Source organism: Coenobita brevimanus, chromosome 96 (assembly GCF_032717465.1).
Source record: "Coenobita brevimanus isolate Jiangsu-jjx chromosome 96, ASM3271746v2, whole genome shotgun sequence".
NCBI classification, from domain to species: Eukaryota; Metazoa; Arthropoda; class Malacostraca; order Decapoda; family Coenobitidae; genus Coenobita; species Coenobita brevimanus.
Genome location: NC_137049.1, coordinates 5,087,231 through 5,108,161, shown reverse-complemented (window position 1 = coordinate 5,108,161; position 20,931 = coordinate 5,087,231). Strand labels below are relative to the sequence as shown.

General features: G+C 43.1%; 1 protein-coding gene across 1 annotated transcript in view; it reads right to left on the bottom strand.

Moving 5' to 3' along the window:
* Positions 1-20,931, bottom strand: part of LOC145413422 (uncharacterized) — a 96,229-nt gene that overhangs the window by 61,358 nt on the left and 13,940 nt on the right. The window contains exons 4-6 of the mRNA XM_080283108.1: positions 10,291-10,482; positions 7,578-7,741; positions 2,862-2,985 (exon numbers count right to left, since the gene is read on the bottom strand). Coding sequence (XP_080139234.1) covers positions 2,862-2,985; positions 7,578-7,741; positions 10,291-10,482 — 480 coding nt within the window. The remainder of the gene's footprint in view (positions 1-2,861; positions 2,986-7,577; positions 7,742-10,290; positions 10,483-20,931) is intronic.

Here is a 20,931-nt window from a genome sequence, read left to right as displayed (position 1 = left end):
CCATCAGATTAACACCCTGCTTGACACTGAACCACTTCCAGTAGTTTATAACTCTCTGCTCAGCATCGGTGTCTCTTTGCAATTGATCATCCTCATCTTCATCCTCACTGCTCCTGATCAATTGTTGGATTAACTCTGCATCCTCAGTTGCTTCCCCCATCATTCTAAACTGACGCCTGGAGTACGCGGCCTTCACCACTGAAATAACTTCTTGGTCAAGGGGCTGGATCAGTGAGGTGGTATTGAGTGGCAGGAATTCCACTTTAACATTGGGATGTGCAGTCCTCAGAAGGGGCGAGTATCCACGGGCATTTTCCATCACCACCAGAATGTTAAACCTGCTGTTATTTTTCTTACAATGATCTTCAACTTGTGGGATGAATGCCTCCTTCAGCCAATCCAGGGACAGTTTGGCAGACATGTACCCCTTCTTTGAAGTCATCCATGTCATGTTGAGCTTCTTCATGTTATAACCCTTATAGGCCCTGGGTCTTTTCGCTTTGTGCACAACCGTTGGCTTTAGGCAGCACGTACCAGATGCGTTCATAGCCAGCACCAAGGTGAATCGTTCCTTGAGTGCTTTCCTCCTGCGTATTTTCGCTGACTTGGTGGTGATGAACGTCCTCCGTGGCATAGTTTTCCAATAGAAATTAGTCTCATCCATAATATAAGTTTGGTCCGATGTATACTGGCCCTCCTCAATTATGTTCTAAAGAGTTTCTGGGTATTCACATGCAGCTGTCTTGTCATCACTTGCTGCTTCGCCAGATATTTGCACACTTTTAATTTTGTGTCTTCCAATAAACATGTCCACTCAACCTTTTGAAGCCATAAAAACTGGAGGTTGATTGTTTTAACTTCTTAGCAAGATTCACATAAATTTCCATGGCAGTGTTCATGATTTCCCGCGTGTCCACAGCAATATTTCTCCTTGCCTGTCGATCCATGTATCTCCCAAGCAATTGCTCGGTCTTGAGGAGCAACTGATTTCTGCTCCGTAGGGCCTGGGAAGCTGCCTGTGTTGGTGCAAGACTCATATGTTTTATGATGTGATCACGATTCTTATGGTATACATACCCCTCACAGTTGATTCACTGATGTTATATTTCTTCCCCACACTTCGCTTGGTCTCACCATTGTCTGTAAGTTTCACTGTTTCCAGTTTATCCGCACAGCTTAGGTTCTTCCTCTTCTTTATTTCCCTACAGCATTACGTTGGGCGATGGTAGGGGAACGGGGAGGGGGTACACTGGACATGGTCATATCGCAAAAAAGGTTATTGTTCACAGTCTGAGGGCGCGCACTTGAATGGTTTGGCAGGCAGGAGACTCAGTCAGGCGGCCAATCAGCGCTCGGCTGGCACTGACGTCACATAACCAATCACAGAGCGAATCTTTTGTTGGCTGGGCGGAGCATGAGCCCGGCCTTTTTGAAATTTTCGAACATTTCTGGTGCGCGATAGCAGGCATTTAGTGCGTGATAAAGGTATTTGGGTATTTTTTTATATGGGCGTGAAAGCGAGATAGGCTACAGCGGAACCCGGGATAGCCGAAGGTTGAATGTAATATTTGCCAGAAATCTCACAAATGCTCATATTAATGTCCAGTATATTATCTTGAGGCGATTTGTTTGTGGGAGGTGATTTGTTTGTGGCCACCCCGTACAGGATTAAGGCGTCTGGCAATAGACAGATAGATATATATTACCTTGCCAAACTTGTTTTACAAAAGCGAGAAGATGAACAAAGATGAAACAAAAATAAATAATGTCCTGGCCACATTGAAAACAATAGCTATTTTATCCAATACAAGACTGATCCACACTCAAGCATCAAATCAAATCCAATTTTGCTCAATTCACTGGAATTTTTATTATTTCAATTTCAGTTCATCAATCTTCCCAGTCAAATTCAGGTCAAAACTGACCCCATGAATAGCTGTGGTCCCAGGCTCATATGGATATGAACAAATTCAGCAGGATGAAGTATCTTTTCTCTTGTGGTTCATCATTCCTCTTTCACAAATGGAAGAAAGCTGTGGGACATATGCATTATGGGACAGCAGAGCCACTCAGTTGCTATAATGCCACCATGTGAAGACACCCACTCACCAGCACCACCCACTAATTTATGACACTGAAGTTTTAGCTGGCTCTGCTTCCATCCTGTGATGCATTTTTTTCTTTTTTAGCTACTTCTGGATGATTTTATATTATTCACGTAATGAAATGTCCCAGCCTATGAATGGGTTAATGAAGGTTATCTCTGATCTCTCAAGCTCAAAAAGTCTCTTATTATCTAAATAAAACTGCCTGAAAATGGCAACAACAGAATTTAAAATACATCATCAAAGTGAAAGGGTTGACACTGGATGCGAAAATGAGATGATAACATGAATGGCCAGGCAAAATATATTTCAGATGTTGGAGAGGGATGCTTTTATGCGATGGTACCAATTTAACTGGACAGCTTCATCACTGCTAGGTTATGCAAATGCCCCTCAACTGCTTCTCTGTTCCATGAAAGGAGGGTAGTGGACTCCAGAAAAGCAAATTCAACCAGCAGTCCATCATGTTCACATTCCAGATGAGCATGGGGCTATAACAACAAATAAAATACTGGAAATGAGAACCTAGCAAAAGGTAAATGAGAAGACTTACTGCTGCAATTTACATGCACTTTCACCTTTTTTTCTTCCTATGACAATAAGGCCTTCCTTACTGGTAGCTATCAATGACCAATATTCTGAATAAGTAAATTAAAAAAGACTTTGTCAGCATACCAGGAAGAAGAAAAATAATTTGTTTTATTTCCCGGTAATCACTACAAATTTTTTTCCAAGACAACTTGTGTACATACGCACCATGTCACATGTCTTCTTTCTTCTTGCTCTAGTCTTGACAGGGGTGGGGAAGGTAAGCTTACTGGGAGTGAGAAAGTGACGACTACATATGTGTTGCTCCCTCCCATCTGTAGATTCGTTAATTCTGTAAAAAATAATAATAATCATCATCATCATCATCATCATCTAATCCTCTGTTGCCCCAAGAGGAGCATAGAAGTCCAGGGCTAGGCAAGTTGGTCCCGACGTTTAAGAAGGAAGTGACCAGCCTCACTCATCCCGAATGGCATTACGTGAGCAATAAACCCCAACCATCCCTTGGATATAAACCTGCACCAGCTCAATCTGATTAGGGCACCTTAATTACCCACTAAACAACCAGGCACCATAATTTGGTTATATGGTTACAACCCAGCATAGTAAATGGTTTCCTGGTGTAAAGGAAACCATTTGGCATGTCACTCAGTGTACAGTCACCTGTAGACAGAAGGAAGAGGAAAGAATGAAGGAAAGAAAGACAGAAGAGGAAGGATGGAGAGAAGGAAGAGAGGAAAGGGCTGGCACATGAAAGCAGCATTACATCGAGTGAGTGGTTGGTGAGCACCCCCATCAACATTCATATATATATATATATATATATATATATATATATATAGTAATCACTCCAATATCTGACGTAATAGAGCCATAAGCAGGTCTGGATAGTGGTCATGTCTGGATATTGGGCCCCAGCTTATGGACTTGTACTTATGGACCCTAACTCAGAGAAACACCTATACAACTCCCTCTGGACATGCATAGCACCTATTTAAGACCCAAATCACACAAATAAGGCACATAAATGACTGAAATAAATGCAAAAGAAACATGAAATGAGGGTTTAGAAGTAGGTTCATACAATAGTAAACATTCTCGTGACTGGCTCCTGGACTGGTACTTATGGACCCTAACCTAGCCTAACTCAGAAAAACACCCTTCTACTGCACATGCATAGCTCCTAACACCCTATTCACACCAATAAAGGACATTAAAGAGTGAAATGAGGTAAGTATGGTATGGAAAAAAGTACAGTATGAAACATTCTGCCTACTTACAGCAAGTCCATGGCCACCTTGATGAATAACCGCCTCCTCTCGGACTCTGACAGTAAGAAGGATTTCCTGAAGCACTTGCAGTACACTGTTCCTGAAGTCTTGCACTGAATTTAGTCAATCGCACACAAAAGTCCGTTCTCTTCACAGTGCACACTCTTGTCTAACTAATGCTCCATTGTAACTTACTAAGTGTTGCACTTCAACTTTTCCCATTCTTCTAATAATTTTCCAAAGCCAAAACAAACAAGTCTGTTTACGTTAAATTTTGTTCCAATTGAGTCTTTTCTCTCACAACAGTAAATCCTTAACACAACACTGTTTTTTTCACTGCACAACACTCTAAATTCCCGTGTGGTCTAGTGGAGAAGTTCTTGCTGTTTATTCACTGTCAGAGTCTGAGAGTATCACTGGCAGGTGACCTAGGGGTGCATCGCTGGGTCGTGGTGATGGTGTACCCACTGCAGACGACTCTGAAGACAGCCGCAAACTCACGTCGAGCAGTGACTCTATCGTGGCTGATGAGCTGGGCTGTGGCTCAGAGCATGAGGGCCTGTCTTGGGGAGGCAACGGAGTGGAGCCAGGGCTGGGCACAGCGGGGGTCACGGGCCTGAAAAAACAGTCAATGGTTGATTGACGCAATGACCGACGATTCTGACGATTGATGATGCGCTGCCTGAAAGAATGCACTTCCTCCACGAGTCCCAAGGGCCCCATCTCCCTGTCGCAGTCCGGGTGTTCCAGGTAGTCTAGAACGAACTCTAGATGTTCCCGGAGTGCGCTCAGCTTGGGGATGGCTGGAGTAGTGTCCTGCTGAGAGGAGTCCGCATCATCGTCGCCTCCCTCGTCGAAATCTTCAAGTTCGGTACTGACACCTGCAACTGAAGATGCGATCTCGATATCAGACAACGTCTGATACCCAGGATCGCCCTCGTCGTCGTCCAACCACTCACGAACATCGTCCACATCAACATCGTCGCCGTGAGTACGTAGCCGTGAATGGAAGTCATCCACGTCAAACCCTAGAAAATCATACTCCACATCCGTTCCAAGAAGCAGACGAGACCAACCATTTTCCAGAGTTTTCACAGGGACTTCCTTGCACGCACTAGCCCAGTTGTACAGCGGAGATTTGATGTTGTAGCGGCGATGGTTTTCCAAAGTCCGCTTGCCTCGTGTGTCCCGTCCCTCCCTGCGCTCGTCCTCGTCCTCGAGAACAACCATCACCTCGTCCAGGAACTTCCAACGGTATAGGCGCTTTGTTGCCATGATCACTCCTTGGTCCATTGGTTGGATGAGAGCAGTCATATTAGGTGGCAGAAACATGCACCTAATCCAGCCATTCTCAGCAACCAAGTCCTTGTCACACGGGTGGGCAGGTGCATTGTCGAGGAGAAGGAGGGCCTTTACCTGGTCGTGCAGGATTCTCAGTGTCTTCGTCTGGTAATTGATGACCTCCTTGACGAAGTGGCGGTGGAACCAGTCTTTGAAGATCACAGCTGTAAAGCATGCCTTCAAAGAATGGTACCAGACGACAGGAAGGACATCCATCACCCCACGAAGGCACCGAGGCTGCTTTGCGCGGCCAACAACAACGGGCTTAAGCCGGTGCATGCCGTTAGCATTGGCACAACACAATGCAGATAACCGTTCCTTGGAGAGCTTGCGGCCAGGTACACGCTTCTCCGTCTCCTCGGCTAGAGTGTTCGTTGGCAGCAAGCGATAGAATAGGCCAGTTTCGTCTGCGTTGTAGACTTGACCGAGAGTGAGGCCCTCCCTGTCGATCAAGCCCTTCACCTTGTGCCGAAACTCGTCAACTCCATCCTCGTTAGCGTCCAAAGCTTCGCCATGAGCTTTACGGTGCCATGCCGTAACTTGAACGCAAAGAGTCAACCCTTGGATGCCTTGAAGTCTAGGGCGTTGTGAAGCCTGGCGAACTTCTCAGCAGCAGCCTTCAGCTCCGTTCCACGTACCATCACACCAGCAGCACGTTGTTGTCGATACCAAATCAACGTGGATCAGTCGATTTCTGCAAACTTGGGGGTAAACATCACCTTCCTCTCCACATTGCGTTTGCTTCTCGACGAGAAGTCAGCCGTGTACTGCATGAGTTTGTCTCGGGATCTCTTAATATCGAACAAAGTAGACCGGGCCAGGTTAAACTCGCGGAGAATGCGGGAAGAAGACCACTCCGCATTTACTTTCTCCAATATCTCCCGTTTCTTCTCCAGAGTCAACACCACTCTCTTCCTTTTCTCAGGTGGTGGGGCCATCATCACACACACTAAGAGGAGGCCCGAGAGCAGCAGGAGTGCCTGCAGCAGGTAAGGCACCACCACAAAAGCGATCACGTGGGCAGCCATAACCACAAGCGTGCACTCACGGCGAGAGACAGGCGGAAAGTGGGGAGGATGCAGTGGCACTCTATCGGATGTCGGAGGAATGACGCGCCACAACAATGCTCTCCCTCGCCGCACGCGGCAAGTTCAAATTACGAGCGGGAAAAATTATTTTATTTTTTTTTTTTTTTTGGGGGGGGTTCGGACCACTTGGGAATATTGGATCCCGGGACGATTATGTCCGGTTAGTGGGGATGTTCGGATATTGGCCGTCCGGATATTAGAGTGATTACTGTATATATATATATATATATACTCACTTGATGTAGTGCTGCCTACTTCCTTAGCTTTTATCATTCTTTTTCTGTGCCTGCCCTCCTCTCTTCACATTTCTCCTATCTTTCCTGTCACTTCTTATTCCTTTTCTTTCCTTTAAAGGTGGCTTTACATTGAGTGACAAGCCAAATGGTTTCCTGTAAGCCAAGAAACCATTTACAACACTGGGTGGTAACCATATAACCAAACCATACATGCTCCCTACGTGTCAACAAGTGGGTCGGTGGAGGGTTGGTGCCCCTCCCTGTAAAACAACTACGGTAACCAAACGGGGTGGCCAAGGGCTTAGAGTTAATTGTTTTACAGGGAGGGGCACTAATCCTCCACCAACCCCACTTGACAAGCAGGGATGCCAACAGCATCTGGTGTTCCCAGGCGGTCACTCATCCAAGTACTAACCAGACCCAATGTTGGTTAACTTCGCTGATCGGACGGGAAGCGGTGTATATATATATATATATATATATATATATATATATATATATATATATATACCCACCGCAAAAAACCTTGATACTCTCCTATATTTAGCTAGAAAACTTCAACATAATGTAGCTCAGATGGGTGAAAGTGTCACTTAAAGTCAACATTTTCGCCTATCAGAGTTAACATTTTTTACTTTCCTACATCATTTAAGTACAGTACTTTCCAGGCGTCTTGGAATATATCAGGTGAATATATAATGTTTGTAAGATGTAGGGAAGAAACTGAGAATTTATGCAGCAAGAGCATCAACAGCATTCAGTACATCCTCCCATAATGACAGCTCGGCCAGCACTGGTGAGTTTCATGCATCAGTGAGTCTGGGAGTGTCCAGGGTGTTGCCAGATGTACATTAACAGCCAGATTAACTCGAGTGATAAGTGGAGTTAAGCCTACCTTAAATGTGTTTTTCATAGGTCTCAGAGAGATAATGGGATCAAGGTACAGTATTTTGCAGAGGGTGTAATATTATCTACTTAACTTCTCACCTGACATCTAATGAAGTCACCCATGCATCTCTGTCCTCCTGCCTGTGAGGTAGTGTGTAAAACAGCGTGCGTTGTTGACTGCTGTCATTTGCATTATTCCTCTTGCTGTCTGACCGTGAACCACATCCAACCACACAGCATACTAAAGGACTATTTAAAAAATCCTGTGGGTAAGAAAAGAAACAAGACTCATAAACCACTCAAACAAAGTACAGTAGTAAACACAGTAGCAATAAGAAATACAGTCATTTATGAAAATATGTTGGGATATGAGCTAACAAACACCAATGAATGATTTTTCTTACAAAGAAATTTTAAATGTCTGAAGTCAAAGATAGTACACTTAAAATGAAAATAGCAAGACAAGCTTATGTACATATTAACATCACCCTAATTAGTATTAATGAAGTACATAGCATCACTCCATTAATTACTCTTAATAGTGCACCCTAGTTATGTCATCAATGAAGTAATATCAGTTTTAAGCCATCCACTCACTCGATGTAGTGCTGCTCTTGGGTGACCCCCTTTCCTCTCTTCCTTCCTTCTTCTTCAGTCTTTCTTTCCCTCATTCTTTCCTCTTCCTTCTGTTTATGGGTGACTCTACACTAAGTGACAGCCCACATGGTTTCCTATATGCCAGGAAACCATTTACTACACTTGGTGGTAACCATATAACCAAATTATGGCACCTGGTGGTTCGGTGGGTAATTAAGGCACTTCAATTGGACTGAGCCTGTGCACATTTATATCCAATGGGTGGTTGGGGTTTATTCCTCACGTAATGCCACTCAGAGATGAGTGTAACTGGTTGCTCTCTTCTTAAATGTCAGGACCAACTTGCTCTAGCCCCGGGTTCCTACGCCCTCGTGGGGCAACACAGAATGATGATGATGATGATGATGATGATACACACACACACACACACACACACACACACACACACACACTCGAGTACCAAATTGCAGTATAGCAGAGTACCGAAGAAGCATACGTTATGTGACATTTTTCCAGTAACTAAAGAACAGTTTCACTGTGTAAGCTGCGTTAAAATGAAGCTGCCACATGTCGTTCATCCCCTTGTCTCAGTGTTACTGTTCTCTTATTGCCTCCATCTTTTGCCTTCTTTCTTATTATACGCAGTAAATCACTTGTTTATTTGCGAGTTACTAAATATTACAACTAAATAATCTCATAACTAATGGGTGCGTGCAGTTTGCACTTACTTCAGCACCATGTGTACACTATTTTCATACATAAACTGACACAGCCACCACACTTACACACCACCAGTACACAATGTATCACACTCTCAACTCGCTGCTTTCGGTCTTCAGTTCTTTTTTTCCCCTCTCCTTTCCCACTCACCCACTGTTTATTGTGAACCTTTAATGAGTTTCAGTAAGACTATTAAGGTGCGAAAGTGTCATGGTAACAATGTTCATTCACACAGAATTAGGCACAAAAATGACCAAAATATTCAATAAAAGTCAATTTAATGCTTCTTCCGTCCACATCCGATATTATGATACCGACAGTAAATATTGATATTGGTTTGGTATTGGAAAAAATGCAAATATCGGCAATATATTAGGTCGGTAAATCGTATCAGTTACAGCACTATCACAGCGTCCTCTAAAATTTAGAGGCCCCTAATAACATAGTGTACTGAACGCCACACGTTGAAAACGGAGAAAAACGCAGTTAAAGTTGCATAACTTTCAAAATGCCATAACTTTGGAACTAGTGAATATTTTTTAGTGCTTTTTTTTTTTATATATATATATAGTATTTTAGCTTGAAGTTCATACTTTCATGTCATGCTAATCTTGGTAGAAGAGAAATTGGTAGCATTCTGAAAGGTACAACACTAGCTGCGTTTTTCTCCAGTGTGGTTACTGAGAGACAAAACGTACTGTCAGTAAGCATTTTTAGCAATCAAACCAACAAAAGATATCAATGGGAAGTGTTTACAAAAGCAAATACAAAAGCCCAGTGTTCCTGAGCTTCTTACTAATGTTTTGTGCCCACATCTCTGGTCTCCTCTCTTTTTTTCTGTTATGAGACGGACCAGCAGCTTTTTGCTTACTACCAAAGCCACTCATGTTCTCGAGACAATGAGAAAAAACACTAAAACAGCTCTGAAAATAGCCAGTTAATCCAGGCAGTGTTCTAGGCCAGCTGGTAAACAAAAAATTGCGTCACGTCGCGACAGATTCCAAGATCACAGTTGCCAATGTCTTGCTGAGCTCTCTGCCTTTCCCATTTTCTGTACATTATAGCTAACTTACCCTTAAAATCATGCAATTTTATGCTAAAATATTCCATTATGTTAGAATAATGGTACAATAAATAATAATACCTGTACTATAAAAAAAAATGCATGACTGTGAGCATAAAGAAATGCTAGTATCTGGTAACACCAGACAACACGTTGCTGGGAGGCACTTGGTACGTTCTGTGACCAGGATGAAGGCTTGTCGACGCACTGAGGTGAAGCGGACAGTGAGACCATGTTACAGAAGGGGAATTTGGACCCTAATGCCAGTTGCTTTCTGTACCTCGTGGTTGCTTTCCAGATCAAAGAGGGTTTGGGCTGCATAGTGGTATACTTAACTCGGTTTTGCTTGCAGTGGCGCTTGGTACACTATGTTATTAGGGGCCTCAAATACAATAACAGCTGAATCTGGGAATGATAAAACTCTGTCCTTACCTGATCACCACCATCAATTTCCACTTTGATGGACTCTAAATTAATGCCTGGGAGTGCAGTCCTCCTGGCCCTTGCAGATTCCTGGATGGGACAGGTAGGGTCTAGGGGCAGCTCGGAGGGAATGAAATGGAAGGTCTGAGTGGCACAGCTGGGGTTGTCTCCATCATATGTTCTAGTACAGCCTAAGGTGATCTGAAAAGAAAAAATATGGTTTTAACAAATAAATGTCTAGTACAGTACCTCTGGAGACTGTAATTATAAACCATCTTTATGCCTTACCTGTGAATAAGACTGATTGGAGATTTGTTTATCTGGTAAACTGGTTAGGATGCTTTATAAGTACAAACTCTGGATGGGCTGGGTTTGAGAATGTAAAGACAGCAGGTTTAGCCATGATTAGACTGGAAGTAGGAGGGACTGTGAAAGGGTCAAATCAGATAATGTGAAGCTAGATGACCCCCTCCAAACAATTTTACATGGAACAATACATATAAACTCAGTAACCAAGGCCATTTTAAGAACAGTAATTTCTTGTTTAATACACTTTCACAAAACACTCTTTTCACTATTAAGCTGTTACTCAACCTAGGAATACTTCTCACATAACATGCTTCTGTTTATTATTAAATGGTCAGGATGTGCAGTAAAGGGTCAGGGTTGATACAATCTATACTAGAACAGATCAATGTATCACCGTTTGGTTATCTTGCTTGTTGTTTTTAATTCATTCATTCATTCATCATCCATTCTTACGTTGTCCCATGAGGAGCATAGGAGCCCGGGGCTGTGGGTGGCTCTACACTCAGTGACAAGCCAAATGCTTTCCTGTACACCAGGAAACCATTTGCTACACTGAGTGGTAACCATATAACCAAATTATGGTGCCTGGTGGTTTAGTGGGTGATTATGACGCTCCAGTCGGACTGAGCCTGTGCAGGTTTATCCAAGGGGTGGTTGGTGTATATTGCTCACGCAATGCCACTCAGGGATGAGTGAGGCTGATCACTCTCATCTTAAACGTCAAGACCAACTTGCCTAGCCCCGGGCTCCTATGCTCCTCATGGGGCAATGTAGGATTGGATGATGAATGAACGAATAAATTAAAATCTACAAGCAAGATAACCAAAGGGTGATATACTAATCTGTTCTAGTGTAGACTGTATCAACCCTGACCAACATTTAACATGGTTATGTACTGATCTGTTCTAGTGTAGACTGTATCAACCCTGACCAACATTTAATACACAATACATCAACCATACAAATGCTAACTGATTTAATGAGTTATAAATGAAACTACATTTATTCTAGTTTTCCAATACAGAGTAAAAGTCCTCCAATCTGACCACCAATAATCCGCATATCCCAATACTCCGAATTTTTCCAGACGAAATTTTTCTAATTTGGGGGGCTTTATTCAAATTTTTCAAAATTTTCTAAGGATTTAAATATATTTAGCCTGGACTTGCTCTTGGACCTGGATGTACCTGCCTGCAACTATTCAGCTACACTTCTATGCATTTCCAGTGTCCAAAATAATAACCCATATCATTTTAAGTGTTTATTTAATGATCATGTACATATTTCTAATGTTTTCAAAGGTCTCTCCCAGTAAAAAAAAAAAAAAAAAAAAAAAAACAGTAGTCCAAAAGACCCTCGGTCCCCTGCCATTCGGATTACAGGACTTTTACTGGATGTGCAGAATTATGCTTAAGATTTATATGAATCATAAAAAGCTCATCCCTACGTGTCAAGTGGGGTTGGTGGAGGATTAGTGCCCCTCCCTGTAAAACAATTAACTCTAAGCCGTTGGCCACCCCGTCTGGGATACATGGCGTCTGGCAATGAATGAAAAAAAATGAATGAATAAAAAGCACAAAAGTTACATGTAGCATATGTGATCTGATTTTTCGATCAGCCAACAGTGCTACCCACCTCCATTCTTTTCTTTTTCATGCCTTTGTTTTGCAAGGGACTAAAACACCTGAGAGCTATGGACATTACTGTACTAAGGCCTTGTCAGAGGTTGATGTATTTTCTTCCCTACTTTGTATATTGTGATATATGAGAATTAGTGATGGCAACATTCTGTTAATAAATGTTGCGTCTTTCAGGTTTTTTTGGCATCTTTTTAGTGGCTGGCAGGTTACACTTGTGCTGATTATAAGATACAGGATACTTTTTATGTATATGCATGAACCATGAACTGTGTGCTTGTTATGATAAAGATTCACTGCCAATCCATAGGTTATTAATTTTTTTGTCTGTAAACAAGCAGGTTATTAAACAAAAACAATATACAGCTACAACCATGCAATCCTATTTTGTGCATATTTCATGGGTACTGAGCTTTCTCTGGGTTATCTTTAAGCCTAAAAAGAAGCTATCCTATTTCCAGAGACACAGATTTAAGCTATCTATAAGGGATCATGCTGCCCATCGCCATAATTGCAATTTGTGGTAAAAAATTCCTTCAGGTGATAGTTTTTAGTTTTCAATCTGTTTTTAGAGTTTTTAATGTTCAAGTCAAAGAGAAATTAACTGGTAAAAATGAAAAAGTGGAATTGAATATTTTGTTTCAACATGAAAAATAAAGACTAAGAATATATATCTATACATGCATCACTGTTCATTTTAGATTTTCATGATGATGGTTACGTCAAGCTTGCCAAATCTGAAGGCAGAAAGTAATACTGAATAATGCAATTTGATACAGAATGAAAAACTATCTATCTATCTATCTATCTATCTATAGCCCGACGCCCTAATCCCGCAAAGGGTGGCCGCAGACAAAACGCCTCCAAGTCACTCTGTCACCCACCATTTGACTCCCCTCCCCCCAACTGCAGCACCAGTCGAGCAGGGCAGTACTCCCGAGGTGGATGGAAAGCTGATGACAGGGAGTGCTGGAGCTCCTGTTTCATCAGCCCTCAGGACTAGTTCCTGACCATCCACCTTTGCTGAACTTTTTCAGTGTCTCAGTTACACAGAGAGTAGGCCAGCATGCTCTCCAGTACAAATTTCTCTAACTATCTACACCAAACTACATGCACAGTACACACTACACTTCCTATTCAAAATTTACCCAAAATGGCGTCGTTTTACCAAGCCTCGGAGTCCCCAGGGGGGGGGACCATAAATGCCCCCACCATCTGCCCCTCTCCCGGTGACGACTCAAGATGCCTGGAACCACTGTCTGACTCTCTTCTTCTTCATTTCTGCAACATTCGCAGCCTTTCCTCTAACTTTCGCTCTGTTGAGCACCACCTCTCCTCCTCTAAACCTCACCTTCTTTTTCTAACGGAGACTCAGCTGTCTGAGGCAACTGACAGCAAACCCTTTTCTGTATCCTCCTACTTTCTCTATACTCATTTCAAAGCCAAAGGTGGCTGTTGTGTATATATACGCAACGACTTATCTTGCTCTCGTGTTCCTGAACTTGATTCTTCTGAAATCTCCACACTCTGGCTTCGGCTTTCCTGTCATTCTCTGACTAAATATATCTGTGCTGTTTACTTATCCCCTAATTCTACTGACTATCAAAAATTCTTCGACTATCTTACTTCTACAATGGAACACATTCTATCCATTTCTCCTTTCTCTGAAATCTCCATTCTTGGAGATTTCAATGTTCACCACCACCTTTGGCTCTCCTCTCCTTTCACTGATCCACCTGGTGAACAAGCCTATATCTTTTCTATCCTTAATGACCTAGAGCAGCTTGTACAGCACCCTACCCGTATCCCTGACCGCCTTGGAGAGAGCTCCAACATACTTGACCTCTTCCTCACAACTAATCCTTCTGCTTACTCTGTTAATCTTTTCTCTCCGTTGGGCTCCTCCGATCACAACCTTATTACCTTAACCTGTCCTATCACTCCGGTACGGCCTGTGGACCCTCCAGAGAAACATCGTCTGTGGCATTTTGGAGCCGCAGACTGGGAGGCCCTCAGGCAGTACTTCTTTGATTTTCCCTGGAATGATTATTGCTTCCATGGCCGTGAGCCATCTGAGTGTGCCTTGCGCATTACGGAGGTTATTCTCTCGGGCATGGAAGCATACATTCCTTTCTCATGTCCTTTGACTAATGCAAGAAAGCCTTGGTTTAATCACGCTTGTTCTAATGCTGTCCGCAACAAGGAGAGGGCCTACAAAAGGTACCGGAGCCAACCCACCCCTGAATCACATCATCTTTAGGTTTCTGCCAGGAATCGTGCTAAGTCTGTTTTTCGCTCTACTAAAAATAATTTCATCCATACTAAATGCTCTCAACTCTCCAACTCGAATTCTTCCCGCTCCTTCTGGCATCTTGCCAAAAATCTTTCTAACAACTTTACCTCATCATCCTTCCCTCCTCTTTTCTACTCTGATGGTTCTGTAGCTATTTCTTCTACTGATAAAGCAGATCTCTTCGCACAGACTTTCTCCTCCAATTCTACCTTAGACGATTCCGGTGCTGTTCCTCCATCACTTCCCCCCTCTGACTTCCTCATGGCTGACATTAAAATTTCTTCAGTTGATGTATTTTCTGCCATCACTGGCCTCAGTACTAACAAGGCATATGGGCCTGATGGGGTCCCTCCTGTTGTTCTCAAGAACTGTGCTTCTGTGCTTACACCCTGCCTAGGCAAACTCTTTCGTCTTTGTCTATCAACTTGTACCTTTCCTTCTTGCTGAAAGTTTGCTCTCATTCAGCCAGTCCCAAAGAAGGGTGACCACTCCCAGCCCTCCAACTATCGTCCAATTGCTTTAACGTCCTGTATTTCAAAAGTTTTCGAGTCAATTCTTAATAGGAAAATTTTAAGGCATCTTTCCTATCACAACCTTCTTTCCGATCGTCAGTATGGGTTCCGTCAGGGACGCTCCACTGGCGATCTTCTCACCTACCTTTCAGACTCCTGGTCATCCTCCTTTCGGGACTTTGGCGAAAGCTTTGCCATTGCACTTGACATCTCAAAGGCTTTCGATCGAGTCTGGCATAAATCTTTAATTTCCAAACTGCCCTCCTACGGTTTCTATCCTTCTATCTGTGCCTTCATCGCTAGCTTCCTTTCTGGTCGTTCTATAGCCGCTGTTATAGAAGGCCATCGTTCTTCTCCTAGATCTATCAACAGTGGTGTTCCTCAGGGCTCTGTCCTATCACCAACTCTCTTCCTTTTATTCATCAATGATCTTCTAAGCTATACATCTAACCCTATCCACTCATATGCTGATGACTCCACCCTTCACCTTTCCATTCGGTTCCCGCAACGCCCATCTCAACAGTTACTTCAACAAACAAGGGATGAGGCTATGGCACACCTAATGTCTGACTTGGCTCGTATCTCTGACTGGGGTAAAAATAATATGGTTGTCTTTAATGCATCTAAGACTCAGTTCTTACACCTTTCAACCCGACAAAATCTTCCACAGGTTGTCACGTAGCTTTAGTTCTGAGCAGACACCGGCTGATCCCGAACAAGGTGCGTAACAGAACCCACAAAACAAATCTAGTATCAAATCATTGGTTAGGAATCCTTGTGTTCCTTTTCCTTCAGGCTACAGTAAAAATCCTCATTCCCTAAAACCTGTATTTACTTTCACCAACACTATTTAACACAATAGAGCATGAATCACATTACACACCGAATAATAAACATAACATAGAAATATACAAGGTTCTGCTATGTGGGTCAGCAGATAATATCACTCACAAATACAGATAAATATATATATTGATGTAAAACCACAACCCGGCTCCACCGACCACCGACCAGCCCTCGTCACCCTCTCCCTTCACAGTCCAAGGTAGTTCTGTTCACTCCCTCCTCACCAGCTTCCTCTACAATGCTGTTCAGAATTCGAACGAATCCGAAGCCCCGAGGTCCTGGACCCTCAACACCTGACGTCATCGCAACAATGTGCCATAGTATGGTCCATTCGTTCAGTTTCTGTTCCAAATGTATTCAGAGGTAGCGAGTGGAGGTGGGAGATGCAGGTTTCGAACATGCACAGGTGGATGGTCGGGTGAGCCGTGTCGTGTCTCATTGGCAACCACGTAACACCTCCCTCCTTAAAAGAAAAAAGTATAAGCTTTTTTAACCAAAATCCTCACATTCTATAATTCTGTGGCCAAAGAGTTCAGAGATGGCAGGAATTGGGTACAAACGTGCAACAGGCTTCTTATTGGGCATTCCTACAACTAGACACTAGTGACACGATTTACAATATTTTTGAAAATCTTTCGTAACCCCGGCCAATAAAAATGGTTGTTTTCCGATATCTTGTCAATTCCCACATATCCTGGCAACGCTGAGTCATGTGTAAAGCTGAGAATCTGCGACTTGTACGGCATGGGGGAGCACAACCTGGTGTTTTGCAGACCACTCATCTCTTACAGCCATGTGACGAGGCCTGCACTTATGCTTTAGCACTCCACTCTTCTTAAAGTACCCCGTAGGGTCACCTGACACTTCATCTTCCGACATAGCTAATTCAGCAATCTTAACCAATTTGGCATCACATTTTTGCCGATTTAAAAGCCTGCCTTTTTCAACAGGAAAACAACTTAGCTTGCCGTTATCAGCATCAGTAAAGTGGATAAATAACGAGGCTCTCTCTTCACCATCCACTTCTCCAAGATCACACTCCTTGGGTTGATCAGATGCACACTGACTCACATGGGCTGCCTTATTGGGTTCGTGGTCGCGTCTGACATTCCCGGTCTGCTGCGTAGCCCTCGTGACCGCACAGGCAGGAAACACCTCCGTGCCGTTTGCTGCCACTGGCTCACCGCTGTTTAGGTCTGGGGTGCTTAGAACAGCTTCATTTATTTGGGGGTTACCAAATACCTTATCTCCTGCCAAATCATTTGCCAATATAAATGATACACCATGCACTGGTAATTTGGGCACCACTGCTACAGTTACATCGGCATCAAGGAAACTACATTCGAGATGAATGTTACATAATGGAGCAGTCACGTACCCACATTCAATGCCTGCTAAAACAACGTTATCAGAAGTCTTCCTAGATAGTGGTAATACACCTTCCAGGAGCAGAGACTGCACTGCCCCTGTATCTCTAAGTATGACAACAGGCTTTTTACCAATGTCATCATTAAGCATGGACACACTTCCTTCCGAACAAAATGGCTTGAATTCTTTCCTAATATTACCAATCTTATGTGTATCCTCTATAGGCAAAGAGACATCTACTGGAGTTTTTACATCTTTTACATTTTTAGTACTGGCAAGAGCTGTTGGAACAACCTTGGACATTTTGTGTTTTAAGAACCAGCAGTTTTTAACAGTATGACCTAGAAACTTGCAATTAAAACATCTAACTGGCTTCCTTTTATTTCTAGAAGGGTTATGACTAGGGCTGGTGGTCTCTCTCTTAACACTTTTGAACTTGTTCTTACCAGTCGATGGAGTAGGTTGTGGTTCTACAAAGTTTTCAGTACCTACTACACTACGCATTTTATGGATCAGGGCATAATCCTCTGCCATTCTGGCTGCATCATTCAACACCTTTACCCGGTTTTCATTTAAATATACCTTAATTCGGTCAGGTAAGCACCTCTTAAATTCCTCAACGAGTAACATCTGGCACAGCTTATCATAATCACGACCCACATTTTCACTCTCACACCATCGACCAAACAGACTTTCTTTTTCTCTTGCAAAATCCAAGAAACTCTGATCATCCCTTTTCAGCAGATTTCGAAATTTCAGTCGGTAAGCTTCAGGCACCAATTCATACCCTTTCAACACAGCACTTTTCACTTTCTCATAATCACGGCAGTCATCAACAGACATAGACATGTATATTTCTTGGGCTTTACCAGTTAACACAGACTGGAGTAGCACTGTCCAGTGTTCCTTCGGCCAACCCGAACTAACTGAGACTTTCTCAAAATATCTAAAATAATTATCCACTGCATTTTCCTGAAATGGCAGAACCAATTTCGCATTGCTAGCTATGTTAAAAGGAACAGTGGATGGTGCTGTTGCTCTAAGCTCCAACTCTTTTAATTTAATTTCTCTCTGAACCTCTAGTTCTCTCATACGGTACTGATTCTGTAGTTCTAGTTCCTTTATCCTCACCATATCACCATCATGCTCTATATAATCGAGTGCACCCTTATGGAGCAATTCTTCATCCACCATATACTTTATCAATTCATTCCTAATTTGAAATTTATACCAACTTTTCCTTACACTAAAATCCAACTTTTCAGCAATTTTAAGTAAGTCTGCCTTCTTCAAATCAATTAAAATCTCCACTGTAGGTGACTGAAGGAATTGCTCAGCATCAAAAGTCATTTTGAAGAGTTACTAATACCTTCTTTAAAATTTAAATACACATTAGATCAACACAATTAAAACAGTGCAATAAAGTAGCAAAAGGAGCAAAAGGATCCCGGACGGGCCCCCAATTTTGTCACGTAGCTTTAGTTCTGAGCAGACACCGGCTGATCCCGAACAAGGTGCGTAACAGAACCCACAAAACAAATCTAGTATCAAATCATTGGTTAGGAATCCTTGTGTTCCTTTTCCTTCAGGCTACAGTAAAAATCCTCATTCCCTAAAACCTGTATTTACTTTCACCAACACTATTTAACACAATAGAGCATGAATCACATTACACACCGAATAATAAACATAACATAGAAATATACAAGGTTCTGCTATGTGGGTCAGCAGATAATATCACTCACAAATACAGATAAATATATATATTGATGTAAAACCACAACCCGGCTCCACCGACCACCGACCAGCCCTCGTCACCCTCTCCCTTCACAGTCCAAGGTAGTTCTGTTCACTCCCTCCTCACCAGCTTCCTCTACAATGCTGTTCAGAATTCGAACGAATCCGAAGCCCCGAAGTCCTGGACCCTCAACACCTGACGTCATCGCAACAATGTGCCATAGTATGGTCCATTCGTTCAGTTTCTGTTCCAAATGTATTCAGAGGTAGCGAGTGGAGGTGGGAGATGCAGGTTTCGAACATGCACAGGTGGATGGTCGGGTGAGCCGTGTCGTGTCTCATTGGCAACCACGTAACAAGGTATACCCACTAATGTTTAATAATATTCAGCTTAATCCTACATCATCCTTGAACATGCTTGGGGTTTCATTTACTCGGGACTTATCTTGGAAAGATCATATTACATCTCTTGTAAAATCTGCTTCCAAGAGATTGGGTGTGCTAAGCCGACTCCGCTCTTTCTTTACCCCTGCGCAATTGTTGATTCTATACAGGGGTTTTATCCGCCCCTGTGTGGAGTACAACTCTCATGTGTGGGGAGGCTCCCCTCATACAGCTCTTCTCAATAGGGTGGAGTCAAAGGCTTTTCGTCTCATTAACTCTCCTCCTCTTACTGACTCCCTTCAACCTCTGTCTCTTCGCCGCACTGTTGCATCTTTATCTCTTTTCTATCGCTACTTTAATGGTCACTGCTCCTCTGAACTGTCTGCTTGCATTCCTCCACCTCTACGACGGGCGCGTAGCACCCGTCTGGCAGCAGACTCTCATCCTTTTTCTGTCCAACTCTCTAATGCAAGAATTAACCGTTACTCCCAGTCTTTCATTTATGCAACAGGTCAACTCTGGAGCTGTCTCCCTCTGTCTGTATTTCCTGCTGCCTATGATCTCCAGTCTTTCAAACGCAGTGTGTCCAGGCATCTCAAAATGATCGGATCTTGAATTTGGCTCTATATTGTATTTTGTTTTTCTCTTGGAGGGAACTGTTACTGCGGGCTCATGGCCTTCGGTTCCTTCTTCCTCGCATTAAAAAAAAAAAAAAAAAAAAAAAAAACACCCCCCCCTCCCTCATATACCTCTCAACTCCATCCCTCCACCTCATCCTCGGTCTACCCCTCCCTCTCCCTCCCTCCACCTCACCTACATACACCCTCTTAGTCAGTCTTTCATTCTCCATTCTCTCCACATGTCCAAACCACCTCAGTGTATTTCTCCTAATCTTTTCAACCATATCCACATCTACCCCACAACGTTCCTTCACTTCTTCATTCGTCAACCTGTCCCTCCACGTCACTCCACATGCTCCTCTCAAGTAACTCATTTCCACTGCTCTCACTCTTGACTTGATCCCCTCTTGCAAGGTCCACGCCTCGCTTCCATACGTCAGGGTAGGGATCACAATACCATCATGCAGTGACTTCTTAACTTCCATACTCACCTCCCTATTTCTCATCACTGCTTTCAGTGTACCAACAACCTTTCTTCCCTGCTGTACCCTTTCACGTACTTCATCCCCCAAAGTTCCATCCTTACTCATCACACTACCCAAGTACTTGAATGCACTCACATTCTCCATATCCTCACCATCCAACCTCACTGCACACTCTGTGACTTCATTCCTCTCAAACACCATAACTTTACTTTTGTTTACATTAACTTTCAGCTTCCTCCTCCTACACACTGTCCCAAATTCATTTACCAAACCTTGCAACTCCCATTCATCTTCACTCAACAATACTGTATCATCAGCAAAGAGCAACACCGGAAGCTTCCAAATCTCACCCTCATTCATTAGGGCCAGCCCCACATCCACTGCCCTACCTTGCACCTCCTTTACAACCCCATCCATATATATATTAAACAGCCATGGAGACATCACACACCCCTGTTT